This window comes from Trichogramma pretiosum, unplaced genomic scaffold (assembly GCF_000599845.2).
Source record: "Trichogramma pretiosum strain Unisexual culture from Peru unplaced genomic scaffold, Tpre_2.0 scaffold46, whole genome shotgun sequence".
In the NCBI taxonomy this organism is placed as follows: domain Eukaryota; kingdom Metazoa; phylum Arthropoda; class Insecta; order Hymenoptera; family Trichogrammatidae; genus Trichogramma; species Trichogramma pretiosum.
The window spans coordinates 1,338,930-1,361,653 of record NW_019641609.1 but is presented as its reverse complement, the minus strand read 5'-3'; the positions used below and the strand labels follow the sequence as shown (position 1 = coordinate 1,361,653).

General features: G+C 40.8%; 6 protein-coding genes across 10 annotated transcripts in view; 2 read left to right on the top strand and 4 right to left on the bottom strand.

Annotated features, from left to right (window-relative positions):
• Nucleotides 1-128: 128 nt before the first annotated feature.
• On the bottom strand, nt 129-2,191 carry LOC106654654 (ras-related GTP-binding protein A). Its single transcript, XM_014374614.2, has 6 exons — nt 1,772-2,191; nt 1,572-1,671; nt 1,119-1,503; nt 827-1,042; nt 639-754; nt 129-563 (listed from the first exon to the last, which is right to left on the bottom strand). The coding sequence occupies exons 1-6, from the start codon at nt 1,781-1,783 to the stop codon at nt 472-474; spliced, it is 921 nt and encodes a 306-aa protein (XP_014230100.1). The 5' UTR covers nt 1,784-2,191; the 3' UTR covers nt 129-471.
• Nucleotides 2,192-2,575: 384 nt separating this feature from the next.
• Nucleotides 2,576-7,618, top strand: LOC106654780 (ralBP1-associated Eps domain-containing protein 1). 2 transcript variants are annotated; one of them, XM_014374791.2, is made up of 7 exons: nt 2,576-3,463; nt 3,959-4,430; nt 4,510-4,900; nt 4,963-5,426; nt 5,501-5,541; nt 5,614-5,830; nt 5,902-7,618. In XM_014374791.2, exons 1-7 carry the CDS (start codon nt 3,287-3,289, stop codon nt 6,090-6,092), a joined length of 1,953 nt encoding a protein of 650 aa, XP_014230277.1. In that variant the 5' UTR covers nt 2,576-3,286; the 3' UTR covers nt 6,093-7,618. The 2 variants fall into 2 exon arrangements, with proteins under 2 accessions (XP_014230277.1, XP_014230276.1); XM_014374790.2 differs by having other exon boundaries at nt 5,501-5,830.
• A 211-nt stretch (nt 7,619-7,829) lies between these two features.
• Nucleotides 7,830-9,969, top strand: LOC106654783 (dnaJ homolog subfamily C member 22-like). Its single transcript, XM_014374796.2, has 5 exons — nt 7,830-8,224; nt 8,294-8,441; nt 8,503-8,867; nt 8,943-9,050; nt 9,120-9,969. Exons 1-5 carry the CDS (start codon nt 7,952-7,954, stop codon nt 9,333-9,335), a joined length of 1,110 nt encoding a protein of 369 aa, XP_014230282.1. The 5' UTR covers nt 7,830-7,951; the 3' UTR covers nt 9,336-9,969.
• Nucleotides 9,423-13,225, bottom strand: LOC106654784 (glyceraldehyde-3-phosphate dehydrogenase 2). The gene is made up of 4 exons (XM_014374797.1): nt 13,142-13,225; nt 11,203-11,538; nt 10,228-10,948; nt 9,423-9,985 (listed from the first exon to the last, which is right to left on the bottom strand). Exons 2-3 carry the CDS (start codon nt 11,518-11,520, stop codon nt 10,268-10,270), a joined length of 999 nt encoding a protein of 332 aa, XP_014230283.1. The 5' UTR covers nt 11,521-11,538; nt 13,142-13,225; the 3' UTR covers nt 9,423-9,985; nt 10,228-10,267.
• Nucleotides 13,226-13,335: 110 nt separating this feature from the next.
• LOC106654782 lies at nt 13,336-17,075 on the bottom strand. 3 transcript variants are annotated; one of them, XR_002763434.1, is made up of 10 exons: nt 16,840-17,075; nt 16,654-16,785; nt 16,464-16,581; nt 16,315-16,389; nt 14,959-15,145; nt 14,720-14,839; nt 14,403-14,630; nt 13,787-13,919; nt 13,525-13,666; nt 13,336-13,443 (listed from the first exon to the last, which is right to left on the bottom strand). XR_002763434.1 is itself a non-coding variant. In XM_023458488.1 (9 exons), exons 1-9 carry the CDS (start codon nt 17,065-17,067, stop codon nt 13,604-13,606), a joined length of 1,284 nt encoding a protein of 427 aa, XP_023314256.1. In that variant the 5' UTR covers nt 17,068-17,075; the 3' UTR covers nt 13,336-13,603. The 3 variants fall into 3 exon arrangements, 2 of the variants coding, with proteins under 2 accessions (XP_023314256.1, XP_023314257.1); XM_023458488.1 differs by having other exon boundaries at nt 13,336-13,666; XM_023458489.1 differs by having other exon boundaries at nt 13,336-13,666; nt 14,552-14,630.
• Nucleotides 17,076-18,996: 1,921 nt separating this feature from the next.
• LOC106654777 (podocan) overlaps nt 18,997-22,724 on the bottom strand; it is a 39,693-nt gene continuing 35,965 nt past the window's right edge. For both annotated transcript variants that reach the window (XM_014374788.2, XM_014374787.2), the window contains exons 3-6: nt 22,180-22,523; nt 20,963-21,904; nt 19,848-20,664; nt 18,997-19,766 (exon numbers count right to left, since the gene is read on the bottom strand). In XM_014374788.2, the coding sequence (XP_014230274.1) occupies nt 19,350-19,766; nt 19,848-20,664; nt 20,963-21,904; nt 22,180-22,523 (2,520 nt within the window). In that variant the 3' untranslated portion in view covers nt 18,997-19,349. The remainder of the gene's footprint in view (nt 19,767-19,847; nt 20,665-20,962; nt 21,905-22,179; nt 22,524-22,724) is intronic.

Sequence of the window (22,724 nt, the reverse complement as noted above, 5' to 3'; positions counted from 1 at the left end):
GTTTTGGTCGTGTCTTCGGGTGCGCGCGCGTCTTTTTGAAATCCTGTGTACGACTATGAACGACGGTGTGGAGACTCCATTCAATGAAAGAGACGGGTAGATTATTTTGAAAAAATAAATATCGGTTTATTTCATAAATAAAATCACTGTTTTCTTTTTATATAAAATTGATCATCTCAACGTAAAACAAAAAAGTCAATTGCAAAAAAAAAAGAATCTAATTCGATAAAAGTCATGCTCAACATTATATAGCATTTTACATTATATGTATACGTTCATAACACAATTTGAGTTTTGGCTTATAAAATCAAGTGCAGTCTTCCCTGTATGTGTTGTCACAGTTGAAACTCTCCACTTGGGCGTCTTTTTGAAAGCTTCCATTTAGTTATGGACAATATACAAAAATACACCTTTCGAAAAACAAATATAATTTATGAATGATGATTTTATCATCTAACTTGATACTGTTTTCTATCTGCTTAGCGATGAACTCTGACTCGCACGCTCTAATTTTTCAAAATGCTTGCGCGCATTTCTTATGTTGATTAATGTTGCTGCAGAGGCTGGATAGGCATAACGTTTTTTTAATTAGACTCTACTCAAAAATAAGATTTTGATTGATATTGATGATTACTTACGAATAGCAGGGTCAGATACAACGACCATAACATAGGTATTAGATGTGAATACATCAATGAAGGCTGCAAAATTTGTGTTTCTAACTTCCATGCTTGAAAATTGAGCAGCAAGTTTACTGAAATATATATTTTTTAAATTATAATCAACTGTAAACATAATTCTTACATGAAAAATATTAAAAATTTACCTGCAACTTAATTTAAATTGTTTAATAATATTAGATACTTTTTCAAATCGGTGTACATCTCTATGGTACCTCCTCTGACAGTGACTTATAACAAGGAATGTAGCTCGTTCAAACAAAAGCACTTCATCTGCATCAATTATATTAGCAAATTGATTCAAACTTTGTTCCAACTCTTTCACATTTGGAATAAGCATGTAAACTATGGAAGACCATGCCCTAATAAAAAAAAAATTATAATTTTTAATAGTTTTTCCTTTAATACTTGAGCTAAGCATGTAATTTAAACATTTACCTATACAATGTTTCATCCCATATACTTGTTCTAAAACATGTACACTGTAGTGGCAAACTTAATCTTTTTAAATCTTCCTCGCGCTCTCTAAATATTGCATCTCTTTGATCCTCTTGAACAAGATCCATTTTATGGATGAGACAAAATACTTTGGCTTCAGGACTATTTTGCAATATGGCTTCGAGACAACTTTGATAGTAGTGCATATCTTTGTCGAGTTCTCTTGATTCAACGTCAAACACATAGATAAGCACTTCCACATTTCTGAAAATATTGTCACGCTGCGATGCAAAGTAGTTCTCCATAAATGCCTCTTGTCCACCGCAATCCCACAAGTTCAGGACCAAATTTCCCAGAAAACGTACATGACTGTGCTCGACATCAACTACAAAATTAATGCAAATTAGCAGTGTTCAAAATAATTGACGTTTTTTCAAAAAATCGATTACTCACTTGTTGCACCCAGCCTTCGAGTATCTCTAGCAATGTAATTAGCAAAGATAATGCTTCTCATGCTAGTTTTGCCTGAGCCACTCTTGCCCATCAAAAGAACCTGTATAAATCATCAATAACAATGTAATGATGCAAATCGAACACTGGCAGCGAAACCACCAATGGGCGTTGACAAGTCGAACGAAAAATGTTTTTCTTACCTTTTTCTTCATCTTGATTCAGCGTATTCAAAACGGAAGGTGACAAGTAAAAACGTAGAATTAACTGCACGGAGAAACAAATATTTGTTAATGCACCTGCTTAGCGTCGATACTGAAGCGTGTAAACAAAAAATGCGATTGATTGCTACGAATGTTATGAAAAACGTAGAGAGGTTAACTGCATCCAGCCTATTGTTGCCCCAAAGTCCAGTCAGTGTGTGTGTCGGAGACAGATGATGCGTCGTCTGTGTGCTCCGATATAATCAACGTGACATCGAACCTCTATACGCAGGGTCAATCGTGATAACAATCACGTAACGTTTTAACAGTTACACTAACTTGTCTCGTGGAACAACGAAAAAACGAGACATAAATACGTCGTAAAGTAGCAGCCACCTTGTCGATGGCTGCTTGCGAGCGCTGTATATACTATAGCAGTCAGCAAAGCACCCCTCAGTCGATAAAAAAGACCGCGTGTCGGGGCATTTAAATTCTGATTCTACGGAAATTTCATATGAGAAATCGGAGTATATTGTAAACAAGCAGTGATTTGTCATATGATGTGATTTAATGGATCTAATATGAACGCAAAGTGCTGATTCCAATTCATTATAAAAATAGATGGAATTACTCTCTTTGGAGTGATTATCCCTAATCATCATTAAAAGAAATCTATCGTTTCCATTATGTTTACTTTTCTTTTTAGCGTGAAACATTTATAAAAATAGAAAAATATTAAAAAGCCCATTGTTTAATCATTAAAAAACCGGAAGATATAGAGTTATACAAAAATGGGTCAATGAGGGACCCGTTAATAACTTTGGAGCTAAAATGCGCATTTGGTCGACCGCAACTCATGCATTATGGAGCGCAGCTAGCATACGTCACACACACGTACACACACACGCAACGCATTTGCGCATGTATTTACAGGCAATGGCCATTCCCGAGGGCGGCTGTTGCTGCTAAGAGAGCAAGAGAGAGGGAAGTAGAAATTACCTGCAGCGTAAAACTCTCTGACACTGCCTACCATGTATACACACTCATATACGGAGCAGCCTGCAGCAGCACTAAACAGTATGTGCCAGGCGCGTTCGAGTTCGGGAGCTCACACGCGCGAGTGTATGTCGCGATCTCCTATCATATGTGTGAGTGTGTATCAGAATGCGTGTGTATATTGTTGACGCGGCAGTAAAGAGTGCGGAGTCGCGATAAAAAAAAACTGTGCGAGCGACTTTTATCAAGGCATAACTATCTCTCTCTCTACGGCTCCTGTGTTGTACTGCACGCATGCACGCATCGACGAACATCGCTGATAGTAATTAGATTATATCTATATCGCATATACAATACGTATACATGGTGCGCGTTAGAAAGTTTTGGCCTGTATAGAAAAAAAAAACGAAGAGAAACAAAGCCTCTTCGTGGATAGTTGTTATAGGTGTGCGTATACACGGTGTGTGCTGCAGTCGCGAATATAATTACATACTACATACGCGTACCGAGAGTGGCGAAATGGTCGACTGGGAGACGTTATCGCTCACCAGTATACCGCTCACCGAGAGCGAGTACAAGTATTACAGTGACATTTATACCTATTGTTGCGACAACAACGACGGCGACATCGTCGCCACGACCAAGCTCGCGGAACTCCTCAGGTCGGCTCACTTGCCCACCGATGTCACGCTCAAGGTAAATAACCGTCGATTGTTTATTGCTCCTTTTTTTTTATTATGCACTACGACTCGTATAGAGATTAATTGCAATGCGTGAATGGGTGCAATGCACTTTGATAGAAGAGAGACAGAGAGAAAGCAAGAATAACAAGTTACATGAGAGGACGGTAGCAATGTTTGTGTTATCATTTTTCACTGCTGTTTTGCTGGCTAACTTTACTTTTTTCCTGTCGTTGACTTACCGATAGTATTTTATCAATCTATTCTTCGTTATTCTTATCTTTATTAACGCATGGCTTGTATTATATTCGTATTCAGTTTTTACACCTCTATCTAAACAGAGCATTTTCAATAACTACAGCATGAATCACTAATGCCTTTTAAGCAAATGTTTGTATGAGTCAATACCTGATGCAGTAAAGATGTATTGAGTGTCTGTGTCTTTTTAACCTTATATACATTTTTATTTGTACGTGGCTTAGAAGTAATGAATCAATGTGTATTTGTTTAGATTCTAGAAATCTGCGGTGGTACCAAGAGTAATGCAGTCAATAGAAAGCAGTTCTTCGCAGCTCTTAAACTTGTAGCAGCGCACCAAACTGGCCTGGAAGCTACCATAGAAATAATACCTGCAAATATAAATGAATTAGAGCTGCCCAAATTTTGGTGGGGATCATCGCCAGCAGACCAAGAAGAGGTTGCCAAGAAGCATAGACACAAGAAAAGTTCCAAAAAAACCGAACACATGCCTGAAAGTACAACAGATAGTGAGAGTGATCGTGAATCACCTCGAGAGAATGAAGGTGGTAGCACAGATTCTCCTACACCTACAAATAGTGTTATTACAGAAAGAAACGATGGTGCTTTAGGAAGAGAAGTTACTACAGAATCTGTTGGTTGGCAAAGTCTTCTAGTCTCTGAAGAACAGAGACAATTATTAGGTACTGAAGAAGAAAGTTCAGAACGACACAGTAGTGATGATGGTAATTAATTAGTTGTTTCATTAAAAGTACTCTCAAGTAGAAGCTAGCATTATTCATTATGCATTTATACATTTTACAGGTGAAGGAGAAGATGGAGATGTTTTTCCACCTGAAGAAGTCTGGAGGATAAGTGATGAACAACGAGATTATTATGCTGCACAGTTTGCTCAATTGCAGCCTAATCCCGAAGGACTACTCGCAGGTTCCTTAGCTCGTAAATTTTTCGAAAAATCTCGATTACCTGTAGAAGAGCTGCGTCGAATCTGGCAGTTAGCCGATGTCACGCGAGATAGTGCTCTTAGCTTACATGAATTTTATGTAGCAATGCATTTAGCCGTTTTGCGGCGCAATTCAGTTCCACTGCCGGATGTCCTGCCACCTCAGCTGGCTAAATTAATTGTTCCACCACCACCTGTACAGCAACCTCCTCCACCACCTGTACCTGTGCCTAGAGTTAGCCCTACTACCAGGTAAATTTCAGTAATTTAAAATCTGATTATCGAATGCATTTCTCATTGTTCTCATTGAACAGAATCGCCGCAGCCAGAGTCGTAGCTTCTGCAGCATCGAGCAAAGAAAAGGTGAAGGAGTGGACGAAATTCGTTGACTCCCCAACTGGTGCATCAGGCAGCAATGGGAACCACAGCAATGGCAACAGTAACAGTAACTCGCTAACGAGCCCCGGTCCAAAACCCGTCAATTTTGACTTTCAAAAGGCAGCAGTCGCATCGGACCCTAAAATTTTACATCCCGTACCGTTGAGACTGACGCCCGAGGCTGCTATACTTGCATCGAATGCCAACGGAAATAACGGCGTTGCTACGATACTAGGTGACGATAATTCAATGATTGCCGTTCAACGGCCGTTAGCGAAAAAACCGGTCCTAACGGAAGACGTTACATTAGCAACGCCGAAAAAAGAACCACCTCCTCCCCCACCACCTAGACCTTATAGAACACACACGAGAAGTTCTAGTTTAGACCTTAATAAATTAGGTTGGTGTTTTGCTTTTCATTGTATTCGCTGATATTGATTACAGCCGAACTGATGATTAATTGTGATGTTGCAGGCGCTCCACCAACAGTTCCGCCGAGAATCTCGCCCGGAATTGTGAGTTACTACCACAATAACACTGGTACTAACGCAAATAAACTAAAATCTAATTCTAAAATATTATCCCAGACAAGCAGTGGCACAAATAGAAAACTCGTGGGTCAAAAGAGCGAGGGCGGTGATGCTCCACGATTGAACCACGAGGATCAAAATTTTGTGGCGGATTTCTCGCAATTCGCACCGAAAGTCACTGAGAATCATCAGACTGTAGAAAACAATGTTCCTTCGTCGCAGCAGTTCACCGGAGTTTGTGGTGCATTTCATATTTACAAAAAGCCCAGTCCAAGTAAGAACGATGAAAAGTCAAATATTACCCTGTTGATAACAGATTTTTATAAATTCATGCGATTTTTTTAGGACGAGGCAGTGGTCAAGACGATGCATCGAAGGATGAAAACGACGGCGATAATAGTAAACGACTGACCTTGCAGGAATTGAGAGAAAAAAACACAGAGTTGCGGCAAGTTTGCGAGGAGCTTACACGTGAATTAGCCGGAGCATTACAAGAGCGAATAAATCTCAGAGCCAAGCTTTTACTTCTAGCATGATCACGTTCACTATGCAGCCTTATAATAGAGTATTGATACTATCGTTTCTAGCTTTTCTAATTTCAACGAATAATAAAATTTGTAACGTACCGTTCTCGAGCTTTTAACGAGATTAGAATCGATAAACATCTATGGTATCTAAGGTATTTTCTTCCTTGTAAAAGAAAAATAATCGAAACTATGAATTCAAGAACTTTTGGAGCATGTCTTTTAATTATTTGTGGCAGTAATTTGGTTTTATTTTTTGTTCGCAATTAATTCACTTTACGGTGCGTTTCAAAATTTGAAAAAAACACTTGATTCATATGTTAGAATCAAGTTTTCGTTTACTGATCAATTAAGATATGCTGCTATTAATTTTTACACTTAAATATTTAACACGTTATTGAAAAAATCAAATACTAGTCGTACTTTTATTTAATATAAATATTGTTAATGTCAATTAGTATCACTACTAATTTGTGCTATTGTAAATTTTCGGTCTGCGCTATTATAAATATGTATTTGAAAAAGTATTTGTTCCATTTGTAAGCACGAATACAAAAAATTTGTTGCTTCATTGTGGGCACTAAAAAGCAGCGAAGCTTATAAAAATTGTACGTTGATGCATATCAAGAGAGTTTACATTTAATAATGGTTGAAGTCATAGAATATTCAAGATTATTGTTAAAAAGCTTGATCCGAGTTCAGTTGAAGGACTTTGTAAATGATTAAATCTACAGTTGAAAATGAGAGAATATTTTTCACGTTCGATCCTATAAAAAAACGAAACATAAAGTAAAATGCGTTGGAATTAATTGTGCGCGTATACCAGTTGAGTTTAAGACAACGATTTTTTGTTCACTTTCAATGTTTTTGTAAATAATCGAGGAATTTTTTGTGGCGTGGACGTCAGCGAATGATTATCGACGAGGAATGATCGATTTAAAAGAATGAAATTTAATGAAATAAGACTAAAAAAGGCGAATTAATGAACTGCCTTGTCGGCTGGCCGTACCGACTTTAATGAATTGTTTATTTATATGGGCAGAGTTCATTCATCGAGGAAAATAAATTGTTGCAAAAGAGAAAAGTAAAATTATCAAACTTTACGAGCGTTTTTATCATTACACAAATATGAAATCTCTGTGCCATGAAATGAATTATATGATAATGCGATATTGAGATTTTGTTATTTCCTCAGTTAAAAGATCGTTTTTATAGCTGAATAACTATATTAAAAAAACTGTGACTATTTAAAGAGCAGTCTTGCTTTTTTATATATTGTAGGATGTTGAGTGCAGTGTAAAGTACGCCCTCGGAAAGAAAAGTCTGTTTGCGTTAAGAAAAAAATTAAGAGAAATAAATACGATTGTTGATTCGTTCGAAGCGATGAATTTTCGGTTTAGATTAAAAACAATTTCGACAATACAATTTAATCTTAGTCGTCTTTACGCACTTTACGATTAGAGAACCTCCTAATGTTTAAGCGAGTAGTTTGTACCGAAATACTTTACACAAACTTATTAAAAAATACGCATTTTCAAATAAATATAAATATTGTTTATCAAATCGAAACCGTGTCAAGTTGTGAGTTCTCTTATACATCCTTCTCCTCTGCCGCGCGTTCACCTGTGGAATGAGAAGAATCAAGAGCCCCCCTGTGGAAGGAGAAGTCTACCACGCACACCGGTTACCGTTAGACTCCTTATACACCGCGTGCCGCGACTTTCTCTCTGCGTGCAGAGTCTACCTACGTGGTCTACGTACAGCAGTACAGTCTCGAGGGCCAGCAGTCATGGACCAGTGAGACAAGCTGTTATCACGTAATACTCGTTTAGACGCGTAGCAATAGAATCAAAATAAAAATAGAAAAAATCATGAGTGGAAAATCGAGTGCTGGTGGTGGTGGTGGTGCTCGAAAAAGCCTGTGTTGGACGTACTTCTGGTGGCTATTTGGTGGCGAGTTCGGCGCCCATCACGTGTATCTCGGTCGCGACGAGCAGGCGATCGTTTGGCTCTTCACGGGAGGCGGCTTCGCTCTCGGCTGGTTCCGGGATTGCATCAAGATACCGAAATACGTAGCCGAGGTTAACGACCAGCATGAGTACCAGGAGGAGTGGTTCAAACAGCTACGACAAGAAAGCAAAAAAGTAATGATAATTAATCGCGAGCAATGTGTAAATAATAAAAAAAAAAACTTGACGATCGTTTATGTATAGCCGCCTTACAACTGGTTACGATGTACCTTGGCCTGCGTACTTGCCTACTGGTTCGGCCAATTGGTTCTCCTGGCCATCCCCAAGGACGAGGTCAACGGCATGAATTTGAAGCCTCTGATGGTTTTAGTGCCTCTTGCAGTTTCTTTGGGTACGTTTGCAAGTCGTGTTTTCCCACGAACTCATTCATTAACGAAAGTAAATAAATTCAGGAATTTGGCTCGTCGGAAATATCGGCCGAGAACGAGGCTCCCTGTGGCAGTGCACGTTCGCCGCCTACATTTTCTACCCGTTCCTGGATTATATCGGCAACGAGGACTATTGGCTCGGTCTCATGATAGTGTCGTCCACGCTGGTCTTTAATTTTTTCGCCAAAGAGTGGTGCACCACTAAAAAACCCAAAAGATCCTTGGCGAAGAGCGTGATCATTTTCGTCGCGATCGCGATCGTTTACGCGTTACTGTTGGGCAGTATCGCGTACTTCAACGGTAGCTTCGTTGACGCCGAGGGTGAGGAGATCAAATTGTCGGAGGCGATTGAGCACTTTTGGACGTCGCCTATTTGGGTCGATCTTCAGGTTTGTTGAAAAAAATTGTAAATTATGCGTGACTGCGTGGATGATAATTCATAAACATGATCTATATTGTTTTAGCCGTGTTTGGAAGAAATCTGGCGACTGTACCAGCATCAAGGCTTTTACGCCACTTGGAATCAATTGATAGAAATGTCCGATCCTCGAGGCGAAAAAAATGCGTATAAAGTAAGCATAAAGTGTTAAAAGTAAAAATTTCTCTCAAATCGATTTCACTTAAAATCAAATTTAATCTAGGTACTGGGCTTGTCACTAACAGCCTCTCAAAGTCAGATCACCTCCACATGGAGAAAGTTGTCCAGGGAAAATCACCCAGACAAGTGTAAAGGTACGCCAGAAGAATGTCAGCTGACGCAAGAAAGATTCCTTGACATTCAGCAAGCGTACGAGATCATTTCCAGCGCGAAAAATAGAAGAGAGAGGAAGAACAAAAAATCCACAGATGAATTGTGATATATTTAGTTGTAAACTTAAAAGAGACTGATGTAATTTATATTTGAATAGCGTATAGGGATTTAATAAATTTATTTAAAACATATATTTTTGTGACGATAACAACATTTATTGTAGTTAACGTTATAATGAAAAAATAATTTGAAAAAAAGTTACAATATAATTTTTTCAATAGAGAATGACAATTTTACTGAACAGTAATTTTTTTTTAAAAATCATACATTCAGCGTAAACAAAATTAGAACGAATATCGTTCCTTGTTAAAACATATTTTGAACGTCGAAACGATAAGCATAAATTGAAAGATCAATTTTCTCCAAGGAATAAAACACTAATGTACTTGGTATATATTGTGTGAACAGCAATTAAAATGAGCATCCTAGAGAGCCAGTCTCTAAGTTCAAAATATGTAATCACAGTGTCATCTTTTTTAATTTTTCTTGGATATAATTTGAATAACACTGTGTTAAAACCGCTACTTTGAAAATACTTCATATGTCTAAAATTTAGCTGATTTTTTTTCTTCGATTAAGCAGACAGAATATTTTGATCGAAAAATAAACGCTGTTGCCGTGAATAGTTAGAGCTCAACGCTGCTTGTCGTAACTATTGTCTGTTATCTTTAGTACGATCCTGGATCAAAAACGCAACTGAAAAAGAAAAAAACGTTGTCTTTAAATTTCAGATCTAAATCTTTCTACAAATAATGAATATATTCAAGTGTGTGAATGTAAGTAAGTGACTGACCCATGCTAACAAAAATTCATTAAAATGGGCTAATTAACTTATTAAATTAATCTGGCACGTTAATCTATCTGCCATCTATAGATAAATGACAAATGAGAGAATAGTGCTCAGTAATGCAATGATATAATAAAATATAAATACTAACCACTCCCAGCTCTTGACGCGACTGATTTTGTAAAATGCGCTTAGTCCTTGGATTGCATGTATTTGATGAGGTCGATGACACGGGATGAGTAGCCGAACTCGTTGTCGTACCACGAGATGAGCTTGACGAATTGGTTGCTCAACTGGATACCGGCGGCGGCATCGAAAATGCTGGAGTGATTGTCACCGATAAAGTCGGAGGAGACAACCTCTTCCTCGGTGTAGCCCAAGATACCGGCGAGGGGTCCCTCAGCGGCGGCCTTGACCTTGGCCTTGATCTCGTCGTAGGTGGCTGGCTTGCCGAGACGGACGGTCAAGTCGACGACCGACACGTTGGCGACCGGCACACGGAAAGCCATACCGGTGAGTTTGCCGTTCAAGGCTGGGATGACCTTGCCGACGGCCTTGGCTGCGCCAGTGGCGGCGGGGATGATGTTCTGGCCGGCGCCACGTCCATCACGCCACAGTTTGCCAGAGGGTCCGTCGACGGTCTTCTGGGTGGCTGTGGTGGCGTGAACGGTGGTCATGAGACCCTCGACGATCTCGAAGTTGTCGTGGATGACCTTGGCGAGGGGAGCCAAGCAGTTGGTCGTGCACGAGGCGTTGGACACGACTTTGTGGCTTGGGTCGTACGAGTCGAGATTCACACCGCACACGTACATGGGTGCGTCGGCCGATGGAGCGGAGATGATGACCTTCTTGGCACCACCTTCCAAATGAGCCTGCAATTCAAAAATAAAACATTGATCAAAATTGAAACTTCGATAAAGATACTTGAAAAAGTTGTTTATTTTGATTTTTTGTAGATAGGTGACTGACTCACAACAGCTATTGTGAAAACTAAAGTGAGCTAATTATCCCAGCAAATTACTGTAGCGCATTTTCGGAAATCGATCACCTCGATAGGATGACCAAAGTAACGAAAATGCGCTGGATCGTTATCGATCGCGAACAGGGCAAAAAAAGCTCGACTTACCGAAGCCTTCTCGATGGTGGTGAAGACACCGGTGGATTCGACGACGTATTCAGCACCAGCCTTGGCCCATGGGATGGCCTTTGGGTCACGCTCGTTGAAGACGGTGATCTTGTTGCCGTTGACGACGAGGCAGCCACCCTCGGCCTTGACCTCACCCTTGAAGCGACCATGGGTGGAGTCGTATTTGAACATGTAGACCATGTAGTCGAGACCGATGAAGGGGTCGTTGACGGCGACGACCTGGGCTCCCTTCTCGATCGAGGCGCGGAGCACCAGGCGACCGATGCGGCCGAATCCGTTGATACCGATTTTGCTCATGTTGATTGGAGTTTAAGTCTGGAAATGATGAAAAAACATAAAAATCGTTAGATAAACTCGTCATCTTATCTGTGTAAATTACTTAATTCTACTTCGGTGAATTGACAGCTGCGCGGGATGAAGCGTACGGTCGGACGAACGCGAATAGATGATAAAAGTTTGAGAGCGAGACCAGAGGGCGATCAAGGTCGGTGTTTCGCGCAGGTGACCACCCGCGTGGCCTTGAATCGGGCTGAGATTTGACCGACGTTCAAAATAATACTCGTCGTTTAATTTGGACAAGGTGATGGCAAACAGTCAGTTATAGTCTCGATTGTGTCAAAGCGACGCAAACTCTGCCTATATAATGAATGACTGCTGACCCCTATATGCCTCGTCAATGCCACAGCTGAGATGAAGCAAATTGGCAAGAGTAACCGTTAATCGTACAAAACTATTACGTCACAATTTTTTTCTTACTTTCTCCTCTTAAACCGCGAAAGACATGTAGATTGATAGTACAAAATTATGAGACGTCGGCAGATCAACCAATGTTTCGTCACTGGGAGATAATTATAATTAGCGGGTATGAGTGCAAGCGAGATGCGTTTAATCTTGCTCGAGTCGAGTCTGATGATTTATTCTTCTCGAGAGTGAATTATAATATTTCCTCGACTACTCAAGATCATTGAAGCTCGTTAAATCATGCGATTGCAAAAATGGAATGAAGTTTCATCTCTAGAGATGATAAGGTGCTATTGGTGCACATGCCGAAAAGCACGTCGTCGTCGCGTCTCCCTCTGGCCTCCGCCATGTTTCGCGCATACACATGCACACACGACGATCGATCGATAGACCATCTGCACAGTCAGTCTATCTATAGCTATCTCTCTCTTGCGCGAAGGTCTCGTGGTACACATTATATGTGTACGTTGCATCGCGAGCGATATACGTGTATATAAATGTGTGAAAAGAGATGCACGAGTCGACCGAGTCTCGCGTTACGTCATCTGCGCGCGCGAGAATGAGTTTTCCGTGTGTGAAAATTTTCATTGATACGAAAATGCGTCCGCGAGGCAGAGGGGAAAAAATCCATGCCTCCCATAGACATAACCTTCAATGACACGCGTGCCGAGCCGGCTTCACGAAATCAGGTTTTTTAATCCACGTAGCGCGATAGTGAAATATTCACGAGGGGACGAGGATGGTGCGATGTGTCGGTGTTTGCGCAATGCTCGAAAATCACGTACGAACTACAGCGAAAGTTCTGGAAATGCGATAATTTTCAAAACTTCGGAGCAGTTATTCGGTCGGCTATAAAGGGCGAGGCATTTAAATCGTACACGACGTCAAATGCAGAAATAGAAACCGATGCTGGGCTCGTTTAAAATGCCACGGGCCAGTTGGCACAATGAGAGAAAACGTTCTTTTGCGGACCGGCAGAGCACTTCCGCGTTAAGTTGAATAAAAAAAAAGAAGAAAATCGCACACGTACACACGCACTGCAGTTAAATAATAGATAGAAAAACTGAAAACACTCGCGATTATGTATGTTTGCACTGATGATCGATGGAAAAACCAAAAAATAGACAGAACTACGATGGTTATAGACTTTTTCTAAAACTCTAATCCGTATACTTACATTAGAGTCTGTGAGGAATGATAGAACCGCTCGCTATGCTCACCACAGAAGCAGTGTCATTTGAAGGGCAAACGGCGAGGCGATATTAGAGTTGGCTTGGTCGAGACTTAGAAGGGAGGGGGGACAAAATCATTCGTTCGTCGAGCTGCGCACGCAAGTCTCGTGGTCACGTTTGTCGCGCCTGATCGTGTGTTGCCTGCGTCTGTGTAGTGATTGTGCATGTGTGCCGCTAAACACGTATGCATCGCGGGCTGCCAAGCCCCCAGTGCGTCGGCGCGAAGCGGTAAATTTCCAAATCATCTCTATACATGGCTCTCGAGTCTCGCGTTTTTCACACGCGTAAGATTAGAAAATTATATTACAGCTGGATGTGCCAGACTCACCTTTATGGCTGTCACGTGGGCTGGATCGTACGATGAGCAGTGGATCCAACGGCGGAAGCCCACGTGTAAAATATCATTATTAGAAGCTCTCTCCGTCCATTTTCATGAGAAAAGACATGTACGAGTACGAGGATTTAATGACCTTGACGACGATAGACGACGCGATACACACATATGCCGAGTGGCGACAATCGATAACGATTATTATTATTTTTTTTTTGTTATTTGTCTATAGAAGACTATAGAAAATCAATACGCTCACCCAATAGAAGGTCTCGGAACTGATGACGGCGAAGGGACCCGCGGTGATGACGCATGGCTTCGAGGCTCGCCACATTATGCCTCGCACCAGGTAGCGCAGCTTCGGCGTGAACAGGTACCAGTCGTTCATGTAGCTGCGAAAGAAAAAAACATGTTTTCTTGCGGTTACGTTGAATAATTCACTTTTTTGGGGGCCGCGTGTCAACCGCGAATAATGCTCTATTATATAGGAAGCTTAAATATTTATTGATGACGCATATAATAAGGGTAAACCTTTTGGTAACCGAATGTTTTCTTGCGTAAAATGATTTCATTTATCTAAAAAAACAATGAGAATTTCTAGAAAATAATTAAATTTATCAGTATTCGTTAAAAAAGATTCCACAAAAACTTTGATTATCAAAAATCTAGTTAAAGTAGCGGTAACTTTCTGAAAATTAAAGTTTTCTAGTAGCCGAGTACATTTCAACGCAATATATTTTAATCATTTTTGTGATATTTATACTTTGTTTACGCGTTCAATACAATAATTTGATAATGAATGACTCAAATACGACTTGAATAAAAGTGATCAGATATTAGCAGGTTTGCCCTATCATGAGGTAAAGATTATAAACCTGGAATAAAAAACGGACAAACTGGCGTCGATGAGGGTTTGGCCGGGCCAGCAAATGAAGCGCAGATAAAGCAAGAGTCCAGCCAGGGCAATGAAGAAGCGCATGTGGGTCATGACGTTACCAAAGTCAATGGCCAGCATGAAACCCACCTCGCCGATGAGCATCAGCATGGCCATCAGCGAGAACATCTTCATAGGTGCGTAGGCGCGGTTAATTTTGGCGGTCACGCTGTGCATCGAAAAATATCGATTATTATAATCTCTCGGACGACTTTAGCATTCGTTAATTTTTTGGTCATATTATTCATATCGCTTAACTCGATCACTCGATTATGTTTGTCAATGATTTCCAGTAGCTCTCGGCCGATGTACTCGTCTCTCTGTCGACTCGTCAGCTGAGGATTCCTCGTGAATCTATTCAATCGATTCAATCGATAGCTATTTAGCCCGCACAAATATGCGCGAGACCGAGAAAAAAAGGAGAAAGTCGATAGATTTTTTTCACGAAATTTTATCATATAACTGTGTATCGCAGAGTTTATGGGCCAATGAATTACCTGATCACGCCGAACATGGCTGCTATGTAGTGCGCGTTATTCGCGTAAGTTATGTCGAAGGCATTGGCCGTCAGACATTGGAAGAATATGCAGATCAGTTGGTGGATATACAGCAGCCAGAAGTATGAGTCAAAGTCGACGAAGTACTCGGCGGGGAAGCACAGCTGTTTCGTCAGAGTCTCTTTCTCTATGAGAGAATCATTCATTTATAATTCACTTTGTGATTTCAAATTAATACGATCATGCAGCTGACCCTTAATGACGAAGTAAACATTCGATTTTCAAAACATAGCTTTCCGAACTCGATTTAAGGGGACATTCCCATTGAAAATGAAAAAAAATTGATACATTTTTTGTTACGTTAAAACGTTCTTTGACATCATAAAAATATCCTGTTAAAATTTTAGAACGAAATTCATAAAGGAAAAAAAGTTATGCCCGATTACACGAAGCGTCTAGTGTGCTCGATATGTACAGAACAAAACTTCCGACGCGTTTTTCTCAAAACTACTTTTTTTCAGCTCTTGCCAGCCACCGAGAAAAAACTACTAGTCCGATCTTTACGTTTAAAAGCTCGTTTTAATCGTTACAACTTTCTCTGCAAGACCAACCTCTAAAAAGTGGAAAAAATCAGCCGCAATTTTTTCAGGGGGGTGAATTCGCCCCCATAACCCCCGAAAATAGCATTTTTTTAGAAAAACTCGTGCCAAAATCGTAAAAATTGAAAATATCAATTCTTTAGAGGTTTGTCTTCTAGAGAAAGTTGTAATAATTAAAACGAGAAATTAAAAGTAAAGATCGGACTAGTAGTTTTTTCTCAATCGCTGGCAACAGCCGAAACACGTATTTCAGCAAACTCCGTCTACAGCCAACAAAATGGGTCTTAAGTCCAATAAAAAATTTTTTTGTAGTTTAATAGATAAGGAATAACACCTAAAAGGTCCAGGCTGAATAAAAATTATAGTTTTCAAAAAAAATATTTAAAAAGTGATTTTTTTACAATTTGCAATCGGAATGTCCCCTTATAAGGGGGGCAAGAATGATTAATTTTCAACAATATGGTTTTCATTGAAATAAAAGTATCATCTAAAGCGTCGTCGCGTATAAGCTCAGCGATGGGCACGCGGCAATATAAATAAATGTGGCCTTTGGTTTCCTAGAAAAACATTGTTTTTACTTAGTATTTCGAATTGAATTTTCGCAATTTGGCTTCCGAATTATATATGAAAACTGCTGACTGCAACTGTAATTTCATACAATATATATTGTATTCTGTACGTTACACTATACTTTGAATTTATATTATGACTGAATTTAATTGATTAATTCACGCAAAAGTGCACTTTGAAAACTCACTGGTGATGGCGTTTATCAAAGCAGGAATAGGCGCTGACACTAAGATAAACATCGAGAGAAGTGTCCAGAAGAAAACTGTAAAAGGTGTGCGTGTAATTTTGTTACAGAAAAAAAATTTTGTTTCCTTCCAAAATAATCCAATTTTTTACTCATGATTTTCTGTAGGTGCCTGGTCTTCGACGAGAATATTCTTTCCATTACAAGTTTTTCTTGGTAATTGTCGCAGTCGCTCAAATGTTTGGTGAGAACAACGTGAATATATTTGAACTAGAAAAAAGATAGCTGCGAGTTAGATCAAATGTTTGGATCGGAAGAAAATAGAAAAACTTATTTTTATACCGTCTCTTGATGCTGCATGTGTAAAACATATCTTATAAATAAGTTAAAGGTTAAAAAGGTGCCTAATAAATTTTCTATCGCCGAATGAATGGTTATTTTCTGTTGCTGATAATTAATAGCTGAATGCATAAACTGGGGAAAAATGCCATTAATGTTTAGTAAATATTTACTCGAGTCACTGTTTACCTGTGGTATCTGATAAGTGAGTAGGCTCAGCAAAAACAATGACCGACCGAAAAACTTCAACGTTGTGCTCTGATCCGGCCATAAAAAATTATATCTGTAGAGTTTTTCATTAACACGAAGATACTCGAAGACAAAAGTTCCGGAAGGCACCCAACAACCCATAGATTTCATATTTTTCTCTCGCACCTTGATGCGTTTCGTGAACAGAAGCGACGATATGCTCTGCATTTTGTACTACTATCACTTTGGCATTTACTTACAAACTGAGCCGCGTATTTAATGTAACTGAACTTACAGTGCAGTTCTTGCCCCATATGTCAAGGCTTTGTGGTAATATTTTAATGATTTTTTTAAGAATATTAAAGCGTCATTGTTGAAATTGATTATTTAACTTTCTTTTCTTTTCTGAAACTATAAATTTCCAAGTATAGCCACGAAACTTTTTTTTTCTTCGTGAATGACTTTTATTGTCGAAACTAATTGATTATTCTATAGCCGGAACTTTAGTCTTCAAATAAAGAGTCCACAGTTGGCGAAAACAAGTACGCCACGCTAATTTGCTAGAAAGATCAAAAGATAGACAGAAAGTCGTATTTGTCAAAAGAGTCGGAAGTAATTGTACAGTACTGACACGTACGTAATTAAAAATTGATCATAAATATCAATCGAATCGTTACGAAAATTCTTCGCTGGAGAAAAATCAATAAATAGATAACAATTACGTTCGATTTTCAAAACTGATAATCATAGTGACACGTTTTTATGAAATTTCTAGCTGCCATAACATTATAATTAAAACAATTAATCTAAATGAAATATCAGGGATTAGATTAAACGAAAGCAATATCGATCGAATTTTTAAAAACATTTATTTTTAATCCATACATCTCACTGTTATATACAATAATAAATTTTTCATAAAAGTAGATTAATTGTAATGCCTAAAATCGCAATAACTTAATTATCGAAAGTAAGAGTATGCTAACAAATGATTTAAAGAAAAAAAAGTTAAAAATTAAAGCAAATACTGCGGTATAAATAAGTGTATTAAAGTCGTTTATATCATTATATTGGCACAGGCAGAAAGAAACAAAAAAAGCAAGTTGTGTTGTTTAATAATAGTAATAGATAAATTAATATTTTATTAAAACTTTAAAATGGGTATATTATTTACAGAGCGGGGAGCGTCTTTTCGAACGCTTGTATTATAGTTAAGTATTTTACTTGTGCGTCTAATTGCGTCTACTTTTTAAAGAAACAATTAGCCTCACAATTGAATATAAATTTTTTATTCGGCTGCTAACTCGCTTAGCTGCATTAGATTCGATTTTTTTTCTTTTCTGGCGCTTTATACATTACAATAAATTAACATGATTTTATATAAATTTTCATTTTTCCTTTCATCAAACCAATTATGCGTCTCGTTGATTTTTTGTGCTTCGGACTCGTGATTATCTTTTTTTTTATACTTTGGCACAGTGGATGATTGATGTTGAAAAATTTCATTCATGATTGTCATCCCGCCAAGGACTATATTTCCACGATTACTTAAATAATATGATACAAGTTTTACTTTAAAAAAGAAGAAATAATAAAAAAAATTAAGAAAATGTCTGACATTTTTCTACGAATTTGGAGTTTACAATCAATGGACATTTAAATCAATAAAACATTAATTTTCGTGAGTGAATGTCAATAAACATTACTCAAAATATTGAATAAATTGACAATTTGATCAACGACAATACATTCAATCAACAATTTAAAAAATTTTATCCGCTTGTTGACGATTTCGTATCGGCATAAGTGTATCGGTCCACTTGAACATTATTTAAACACATATTAAAGCAAAATGGAATTTCTCGCAAGTATGAAACACTTACTTATGGAAAATCTTTAACCTGAATTTCTTTTTCGAAAGGTGTTATAATAACAGAAGACTTTCAGACTAAATATCTTCCAGTTTTTGTGTTCGTTGGCTTTAAAGTATAAATCTTTTTTTCTTGTTTTTTTCCTGCTTTTTTCGCTTTAAGTACAGTAAAACATTTTGACTTACACTAACGTAAAACAATAATAATAAAAACATTTTTTTTTTCTCTTTTTTTTGCTGCTCTCCAATTGGATCGCCAAAAAAATTTCTTCGAAAAAATAATTTTTGCAGTTGCACTTGGACAATTCCCCTTTCTTTTTTTTCCAGCACACGTTTCCATACAAAAATATTTTGTGTATTTTTGAGGGTGTGCAGACTTAAATGCACAAGCTGTACATATGGCTACAAGTATATAGTATAAATTTTATTGTCGGAACGAGCTTACTTATTATATCAAGACTATCTTTTTTTTTCCTCTTCGAAACATCTCTGTTTTCTCCGCTTGACATTATTTTTATCGCAGTTCACACAAGTTGTTAAATCTATACGCGATATCTCTCTTCTCTCTAAAAATTGACTGAAAATCCTAGGCAATTTCAACACCCTTGATTGAAAGAAAAATCAACGATCCCTATAGGATTTACACGCTCTCGGGGACGATTTTATCGTAATGGAACGTGCTGCTGGAGTAGAAGTTGTGCCTCTTGGGGGCGGCGTGATGGTGGGTCGGCGTGCTGGCGATTTTCTCCTCGAGTGGCTTGTACACGAGGCCGCAGTTCTTCGTGTCCATCATGCCGGGTCTCAGTATCATGGACGAGCGCAGCACCGGACCGCGACTGCTGCCGCCGCGACGCTTCCACAGGCAGAGAGCCAGCTGGACGACGAGGAGGGCGACGGTCAGGGCGCCGAACAGGACGGCCACCTGCCAGATCATGTCGCGATACCAGTCGTTGTCCTCGCTGACAGAGCTGATCTGGTCGTACTCGTCCTTGTCCTGGCTGTCCCAGGAGGAGTCGATCTCGTCGTTCATGCTGTTGCTGCCCACATCCCACGTGTACTGTTGGGAGGAGAAATAACGAATGAAAACCTTTGTCACATATATTAAAAATTAAAGGTGAAAACTTTTGATTATAGTTACCTCGCGGCTCGGGTCGACGCGACCAAGGTCGAACTTGAAGGCAGGTCCACCACCAATGGTAAACTCAAGACTGTCCTGAGGAGCCTTGGTGGACGACTGCTGCTGCGGTTGTTGGACCTTCTTGGCCTTGGACCCCTTGATGGGCTTGCTCCTCGAGGGGGGCGGGCCACCCTCCCAGGAGTCGCAGCGCTTCTTGGCCAGATCGCTCCACTGGTTGAATTGCTCGGCGGGCTGACTGTCGTAGTCGTCGCTGTCGCGCTTCGAGCCGAGCGAGCGAGTTGACTCGCTGGGGGTGACGTTGTTGTCGCTGAGCCACTGAACGGCGGCGCTCAAATCCTCGTCGCATCTCAGCGGATTCCTCGACAGATCGAGGCCGGAGAGATTCGGCATGACGCGCAGCTCCTCGACGGTAACGCGGGTCAGACGATTGCCGTGCACCGAGAGGAACTTGAGGCTCTTAATGGGCATGCGGGTCTCGCTCCAGATGCGATTCATCTGGCAGAAGCTGGCGTCGAGCTTCATCAGGTTGGGCGTCCTCAGGAAGGGAGTGACTCGCAGTCCAGTGTGGAATGGGTTGGTGGCGATGGAGAGCTTGGTGAGCGAGGTGGCGCCTTCGAAGGTGGCGTCCTCGAGCTTCTCGAGGCGATTCGTCGAGAGGTCGAGCTCGCGCAGGGCCGAGAGCGAGCGGAGAAGGCCGATGGGCAGGCCGGTGAGCTTGTTGTGGGCGAGATTCAGACGGGTCATGGCGGCCATGGCGTCGAAAGTGCCCGGCTCGATGTAGGTGAGGCCGCAGTTCTCGCACTCGAAGCGGTAGATGCTGTCACGAGGAAAAATCGAATTTTGATTATTATTATTATTATTATTTTTGGTACGCCGATCGGCCGCTTGGCGTCGCTTTAATTCCCACAATCAAAGTCGACAAGCTGTCGTTATAACACTAGCCAAGCTATCCGACAGCTTCATCACATTAGTAAGCTTGGAGAAAATCTACGGATTCTCTCCACGGATCTTTCGAGGATAGTAGAAATATTCCTCGACAAGATTCGTAAAGCGCTTATCTAACTGTGGTCACCATAACCAAAGCAAAGCTAAAAATAATATAGGAGAAAATGTACCTGTATCTCTCGAATTCCTGGGAATTGGTACGGAAGATGGGCAGACTCTTGAGCTCGGGATTGTCGCTGAGCAAAAGTACCTGAAGTCTCGAGTTGGCGCGGAAGTGATGCTCGTCGAGCACATCCAGATTATTATTGGTCAGGTCGAGATAGGTGAGCTGATCGAGATCCGAGAAGGCGTGCTGATGGATGCTCTTGAGATTGTTGGCGCGGAGGTAGAGCTGCTCGAGCGACGGCACACCGGCGAGATCCTCCTTGGCGATGGAGTCGAGGCGATTGGCCGAAGCGTCCAGGGTGACGAGTTTTGCAGCCTTGATCGACTTGAGGCTTCTCAAAGCGTTGCCGGATATGCGCAGGGTCAGGAGATTTTTGTCCTTGAAGAGGGAGGCCGGCAGCTGCGAGAGCGAGTTGTGCGACAGGTCGAGTTCGACGAGCTCGTCCAGAGGCGCGAACAGATCCTTGTCCAAGTTCTCGAGACGATTGTTCTTGAGATTGATGTAGGCCAGATTGGTCATCTTGGCGAAGGCGCGTTTGGGCAGACGAGTCAACTGATTTTCGGAGAAGTCGAGCTCGGTGACGCTCGGAGCATCCAGCAGATAGTCTTTGCTGTTGACGACGGCGCCCTTGTTGCGATGACGCTCACTGAACAGCGGATTGCCGGCGATGGTGAGCAGACTGAGCTGGGAGTTGTTCTGGAAGGTGTCAGGGTGGACGTAGGTCAGGCCGTTGTTGGTCAGATTGACGACGAATAATTCGCCCAGACCGTCGAAGGCCGTGCGATCGAGCTCGACGATCTTCGTGTCGACGATGCTGATCGACTCGAGCTGGCGCAGACCCAGACGGCGAAGGGCGTAGGGCCCGAGACGAATGTTGCCGGCGTTCTCGATCTTCAGATGGGCGATTCCGGAGCCGAAGCTCTGGTCGTCTTGAAGCTTGCGGCATCTGTTGATATGGCGACATAGAAAAATTGAAAAAAATTACGTAAAGTCAATATGTGTGGGTGTTTTGTTCTAGAGTTTATTGGCGCCACACGGAGCGTTAGTCAATACGCGTATACAGACTCGTAAAAAAAAAAAAAAAACAAGAGTACGATAAGACGTTCCAAATACCGGGAGTTTATTATCGCGGCAGCAGCTATTTGAATTATTCGTGTCAATATTTGATCGATAAGAAAAAAAAAACAACGTCGTGTATAGCTCTGAACTATAATTAATTACCTGGCAGTCGTAGCCGCAGGGTACTGTCCGGCGCAGCGACAATAATCCGGACAACCGGTCATGACTTCCTCGTCGTCGATGATGTCGTCATCGTCGTCGTCTTCGTCGTCGTCGTCATCCTCGTCGTCGTCGTCCTCGTCGTCGTCGTCGTCGTCGTCCTCGTAAACGTCTTCGTCGTCGTCGTCGTCACCGGCGTCGATCTCGTCGTTGAAGACCATGTCGCCGGTGTCGTAGAGACCCTTGCTGACCGAAGGCTTCGGACTGACTTTACTGGGTGAAATCGGTCGGAGAGTCTTCTTCGAGGCTTGAGCCTTGATGGCCTTGGCGAGCTCCTCTTGGACCAACTGTAAAATATTTATAACGTTGACGAAAAAAAATATCAGATGATTCGTCACGCAAACTTAGCGAGCAAAGCGTTGGAAATTTGTTCGGATGCTTATCTATTAAAACGGACTCGTACGTACTAGTACGGTTCGCGTGTAAAGATTTTCAGCGCGAGATACAAGACACGCGCGCAATTGTAATTTTTTAATTAGAATCTACTA

Excerpts from the sequence above, each read along its gene's own strand:
- LOC106654782 (XM_023458488.1), bottom strand. The coding sequence starts at position 17,067 with ATGCAGAGCATATCGTCGCTTCTGTTCACGAAACGCATCAAGGTGCGA. Across the intron at positions 16,582-16,653 it reads ACATGCAGCATCAAGAGACG|TTCAAATATATTCACGTTGT; the intron begins GTATAAAAATAA and ends TCTTTTTTCTAG. Across the intron at positions 14,631-14,719 it reads AAACATAATCGAGTGATCGA|CGTGACCGCCAAAATTAACC; the intron begins GTTAAGCGATAT and ends TTCGATGCACAG.
- LOC106654783 (XM_014374796.2), top strand. The coding sequence starts at position 7,952 with ATGAGTGGAAAATCGAGTGCTGGTGGTGGTGGTGGTGCTCGAAAAAGC. Across the intron at positions 8,225-8,293 it reads TACGACAAGAAAGCAAAAAA|CCGCCTTACAACTGGTTACG; the intron begins GTAATGATAATT and ends GTTTATGTATAG. Across the intron at positions 8,868-8,942 it reads CTATTTGGGTCGATCTTCAG|CCGTGTTTGGAAGAAATCTG; the intron begins GTTTGTTGAAAA and ends ATATTGTTTTAG.
- LOC106654654 (XM_014374614.2), bottom strand. Across the intron at positions 1,043-1,118 it reads TGGGATGAAACATTGTATAG|GGCATGGTCTTCCATAGTTT; the intron begins GTAAATGTTTAA and ends TTTTTTTATTAG. Across the intron at positions 755-826 it reads CAATTTAAATTAAGTTGCAG|TAAACTTGCTGCTCAATTTT; the intron begins GTAAATTTTTAA and ends TATATATTTCAG.
- LOC106654780 (XM_014374790.2), top strand. The coding sequence starts at position 3,287 with ATGGTCGACTGGGAGACGTTATCGCTCACCAGTATACCGCTCACCGAG. Across the intron at positions 3,464-3,958 it reads CCACCGATGTCACGCTCAAG|ATTCTAGAAATCTGCGGTGG; the intron begins GTAAATAACCGT and ends GTATTTGTTTAG. Across the intron at positions 4,431-4,509 it reads ACGACACAGTAGTGATGATG|GTGAAGGAGAAGATGGAGAT; the intron begins GTAATTAATTAG and ends TACATTTTACAG.
- LOC106654784 (XM_014374797.1), bottom strand. The coding sequence starts at position 11,520 with ATGAGCAAAATCGGTATCAACGGATTCGGCCGCATCGGTCGCCTGGTG. Across the intron at positions 10,949-11,202 it reads CCACCATCGAGAAGGCTTCG|GCTCATTTGGAAGGTGGTGC; the intron begins GTAAGTCGAGCT and ends TTTGAATTGCAG.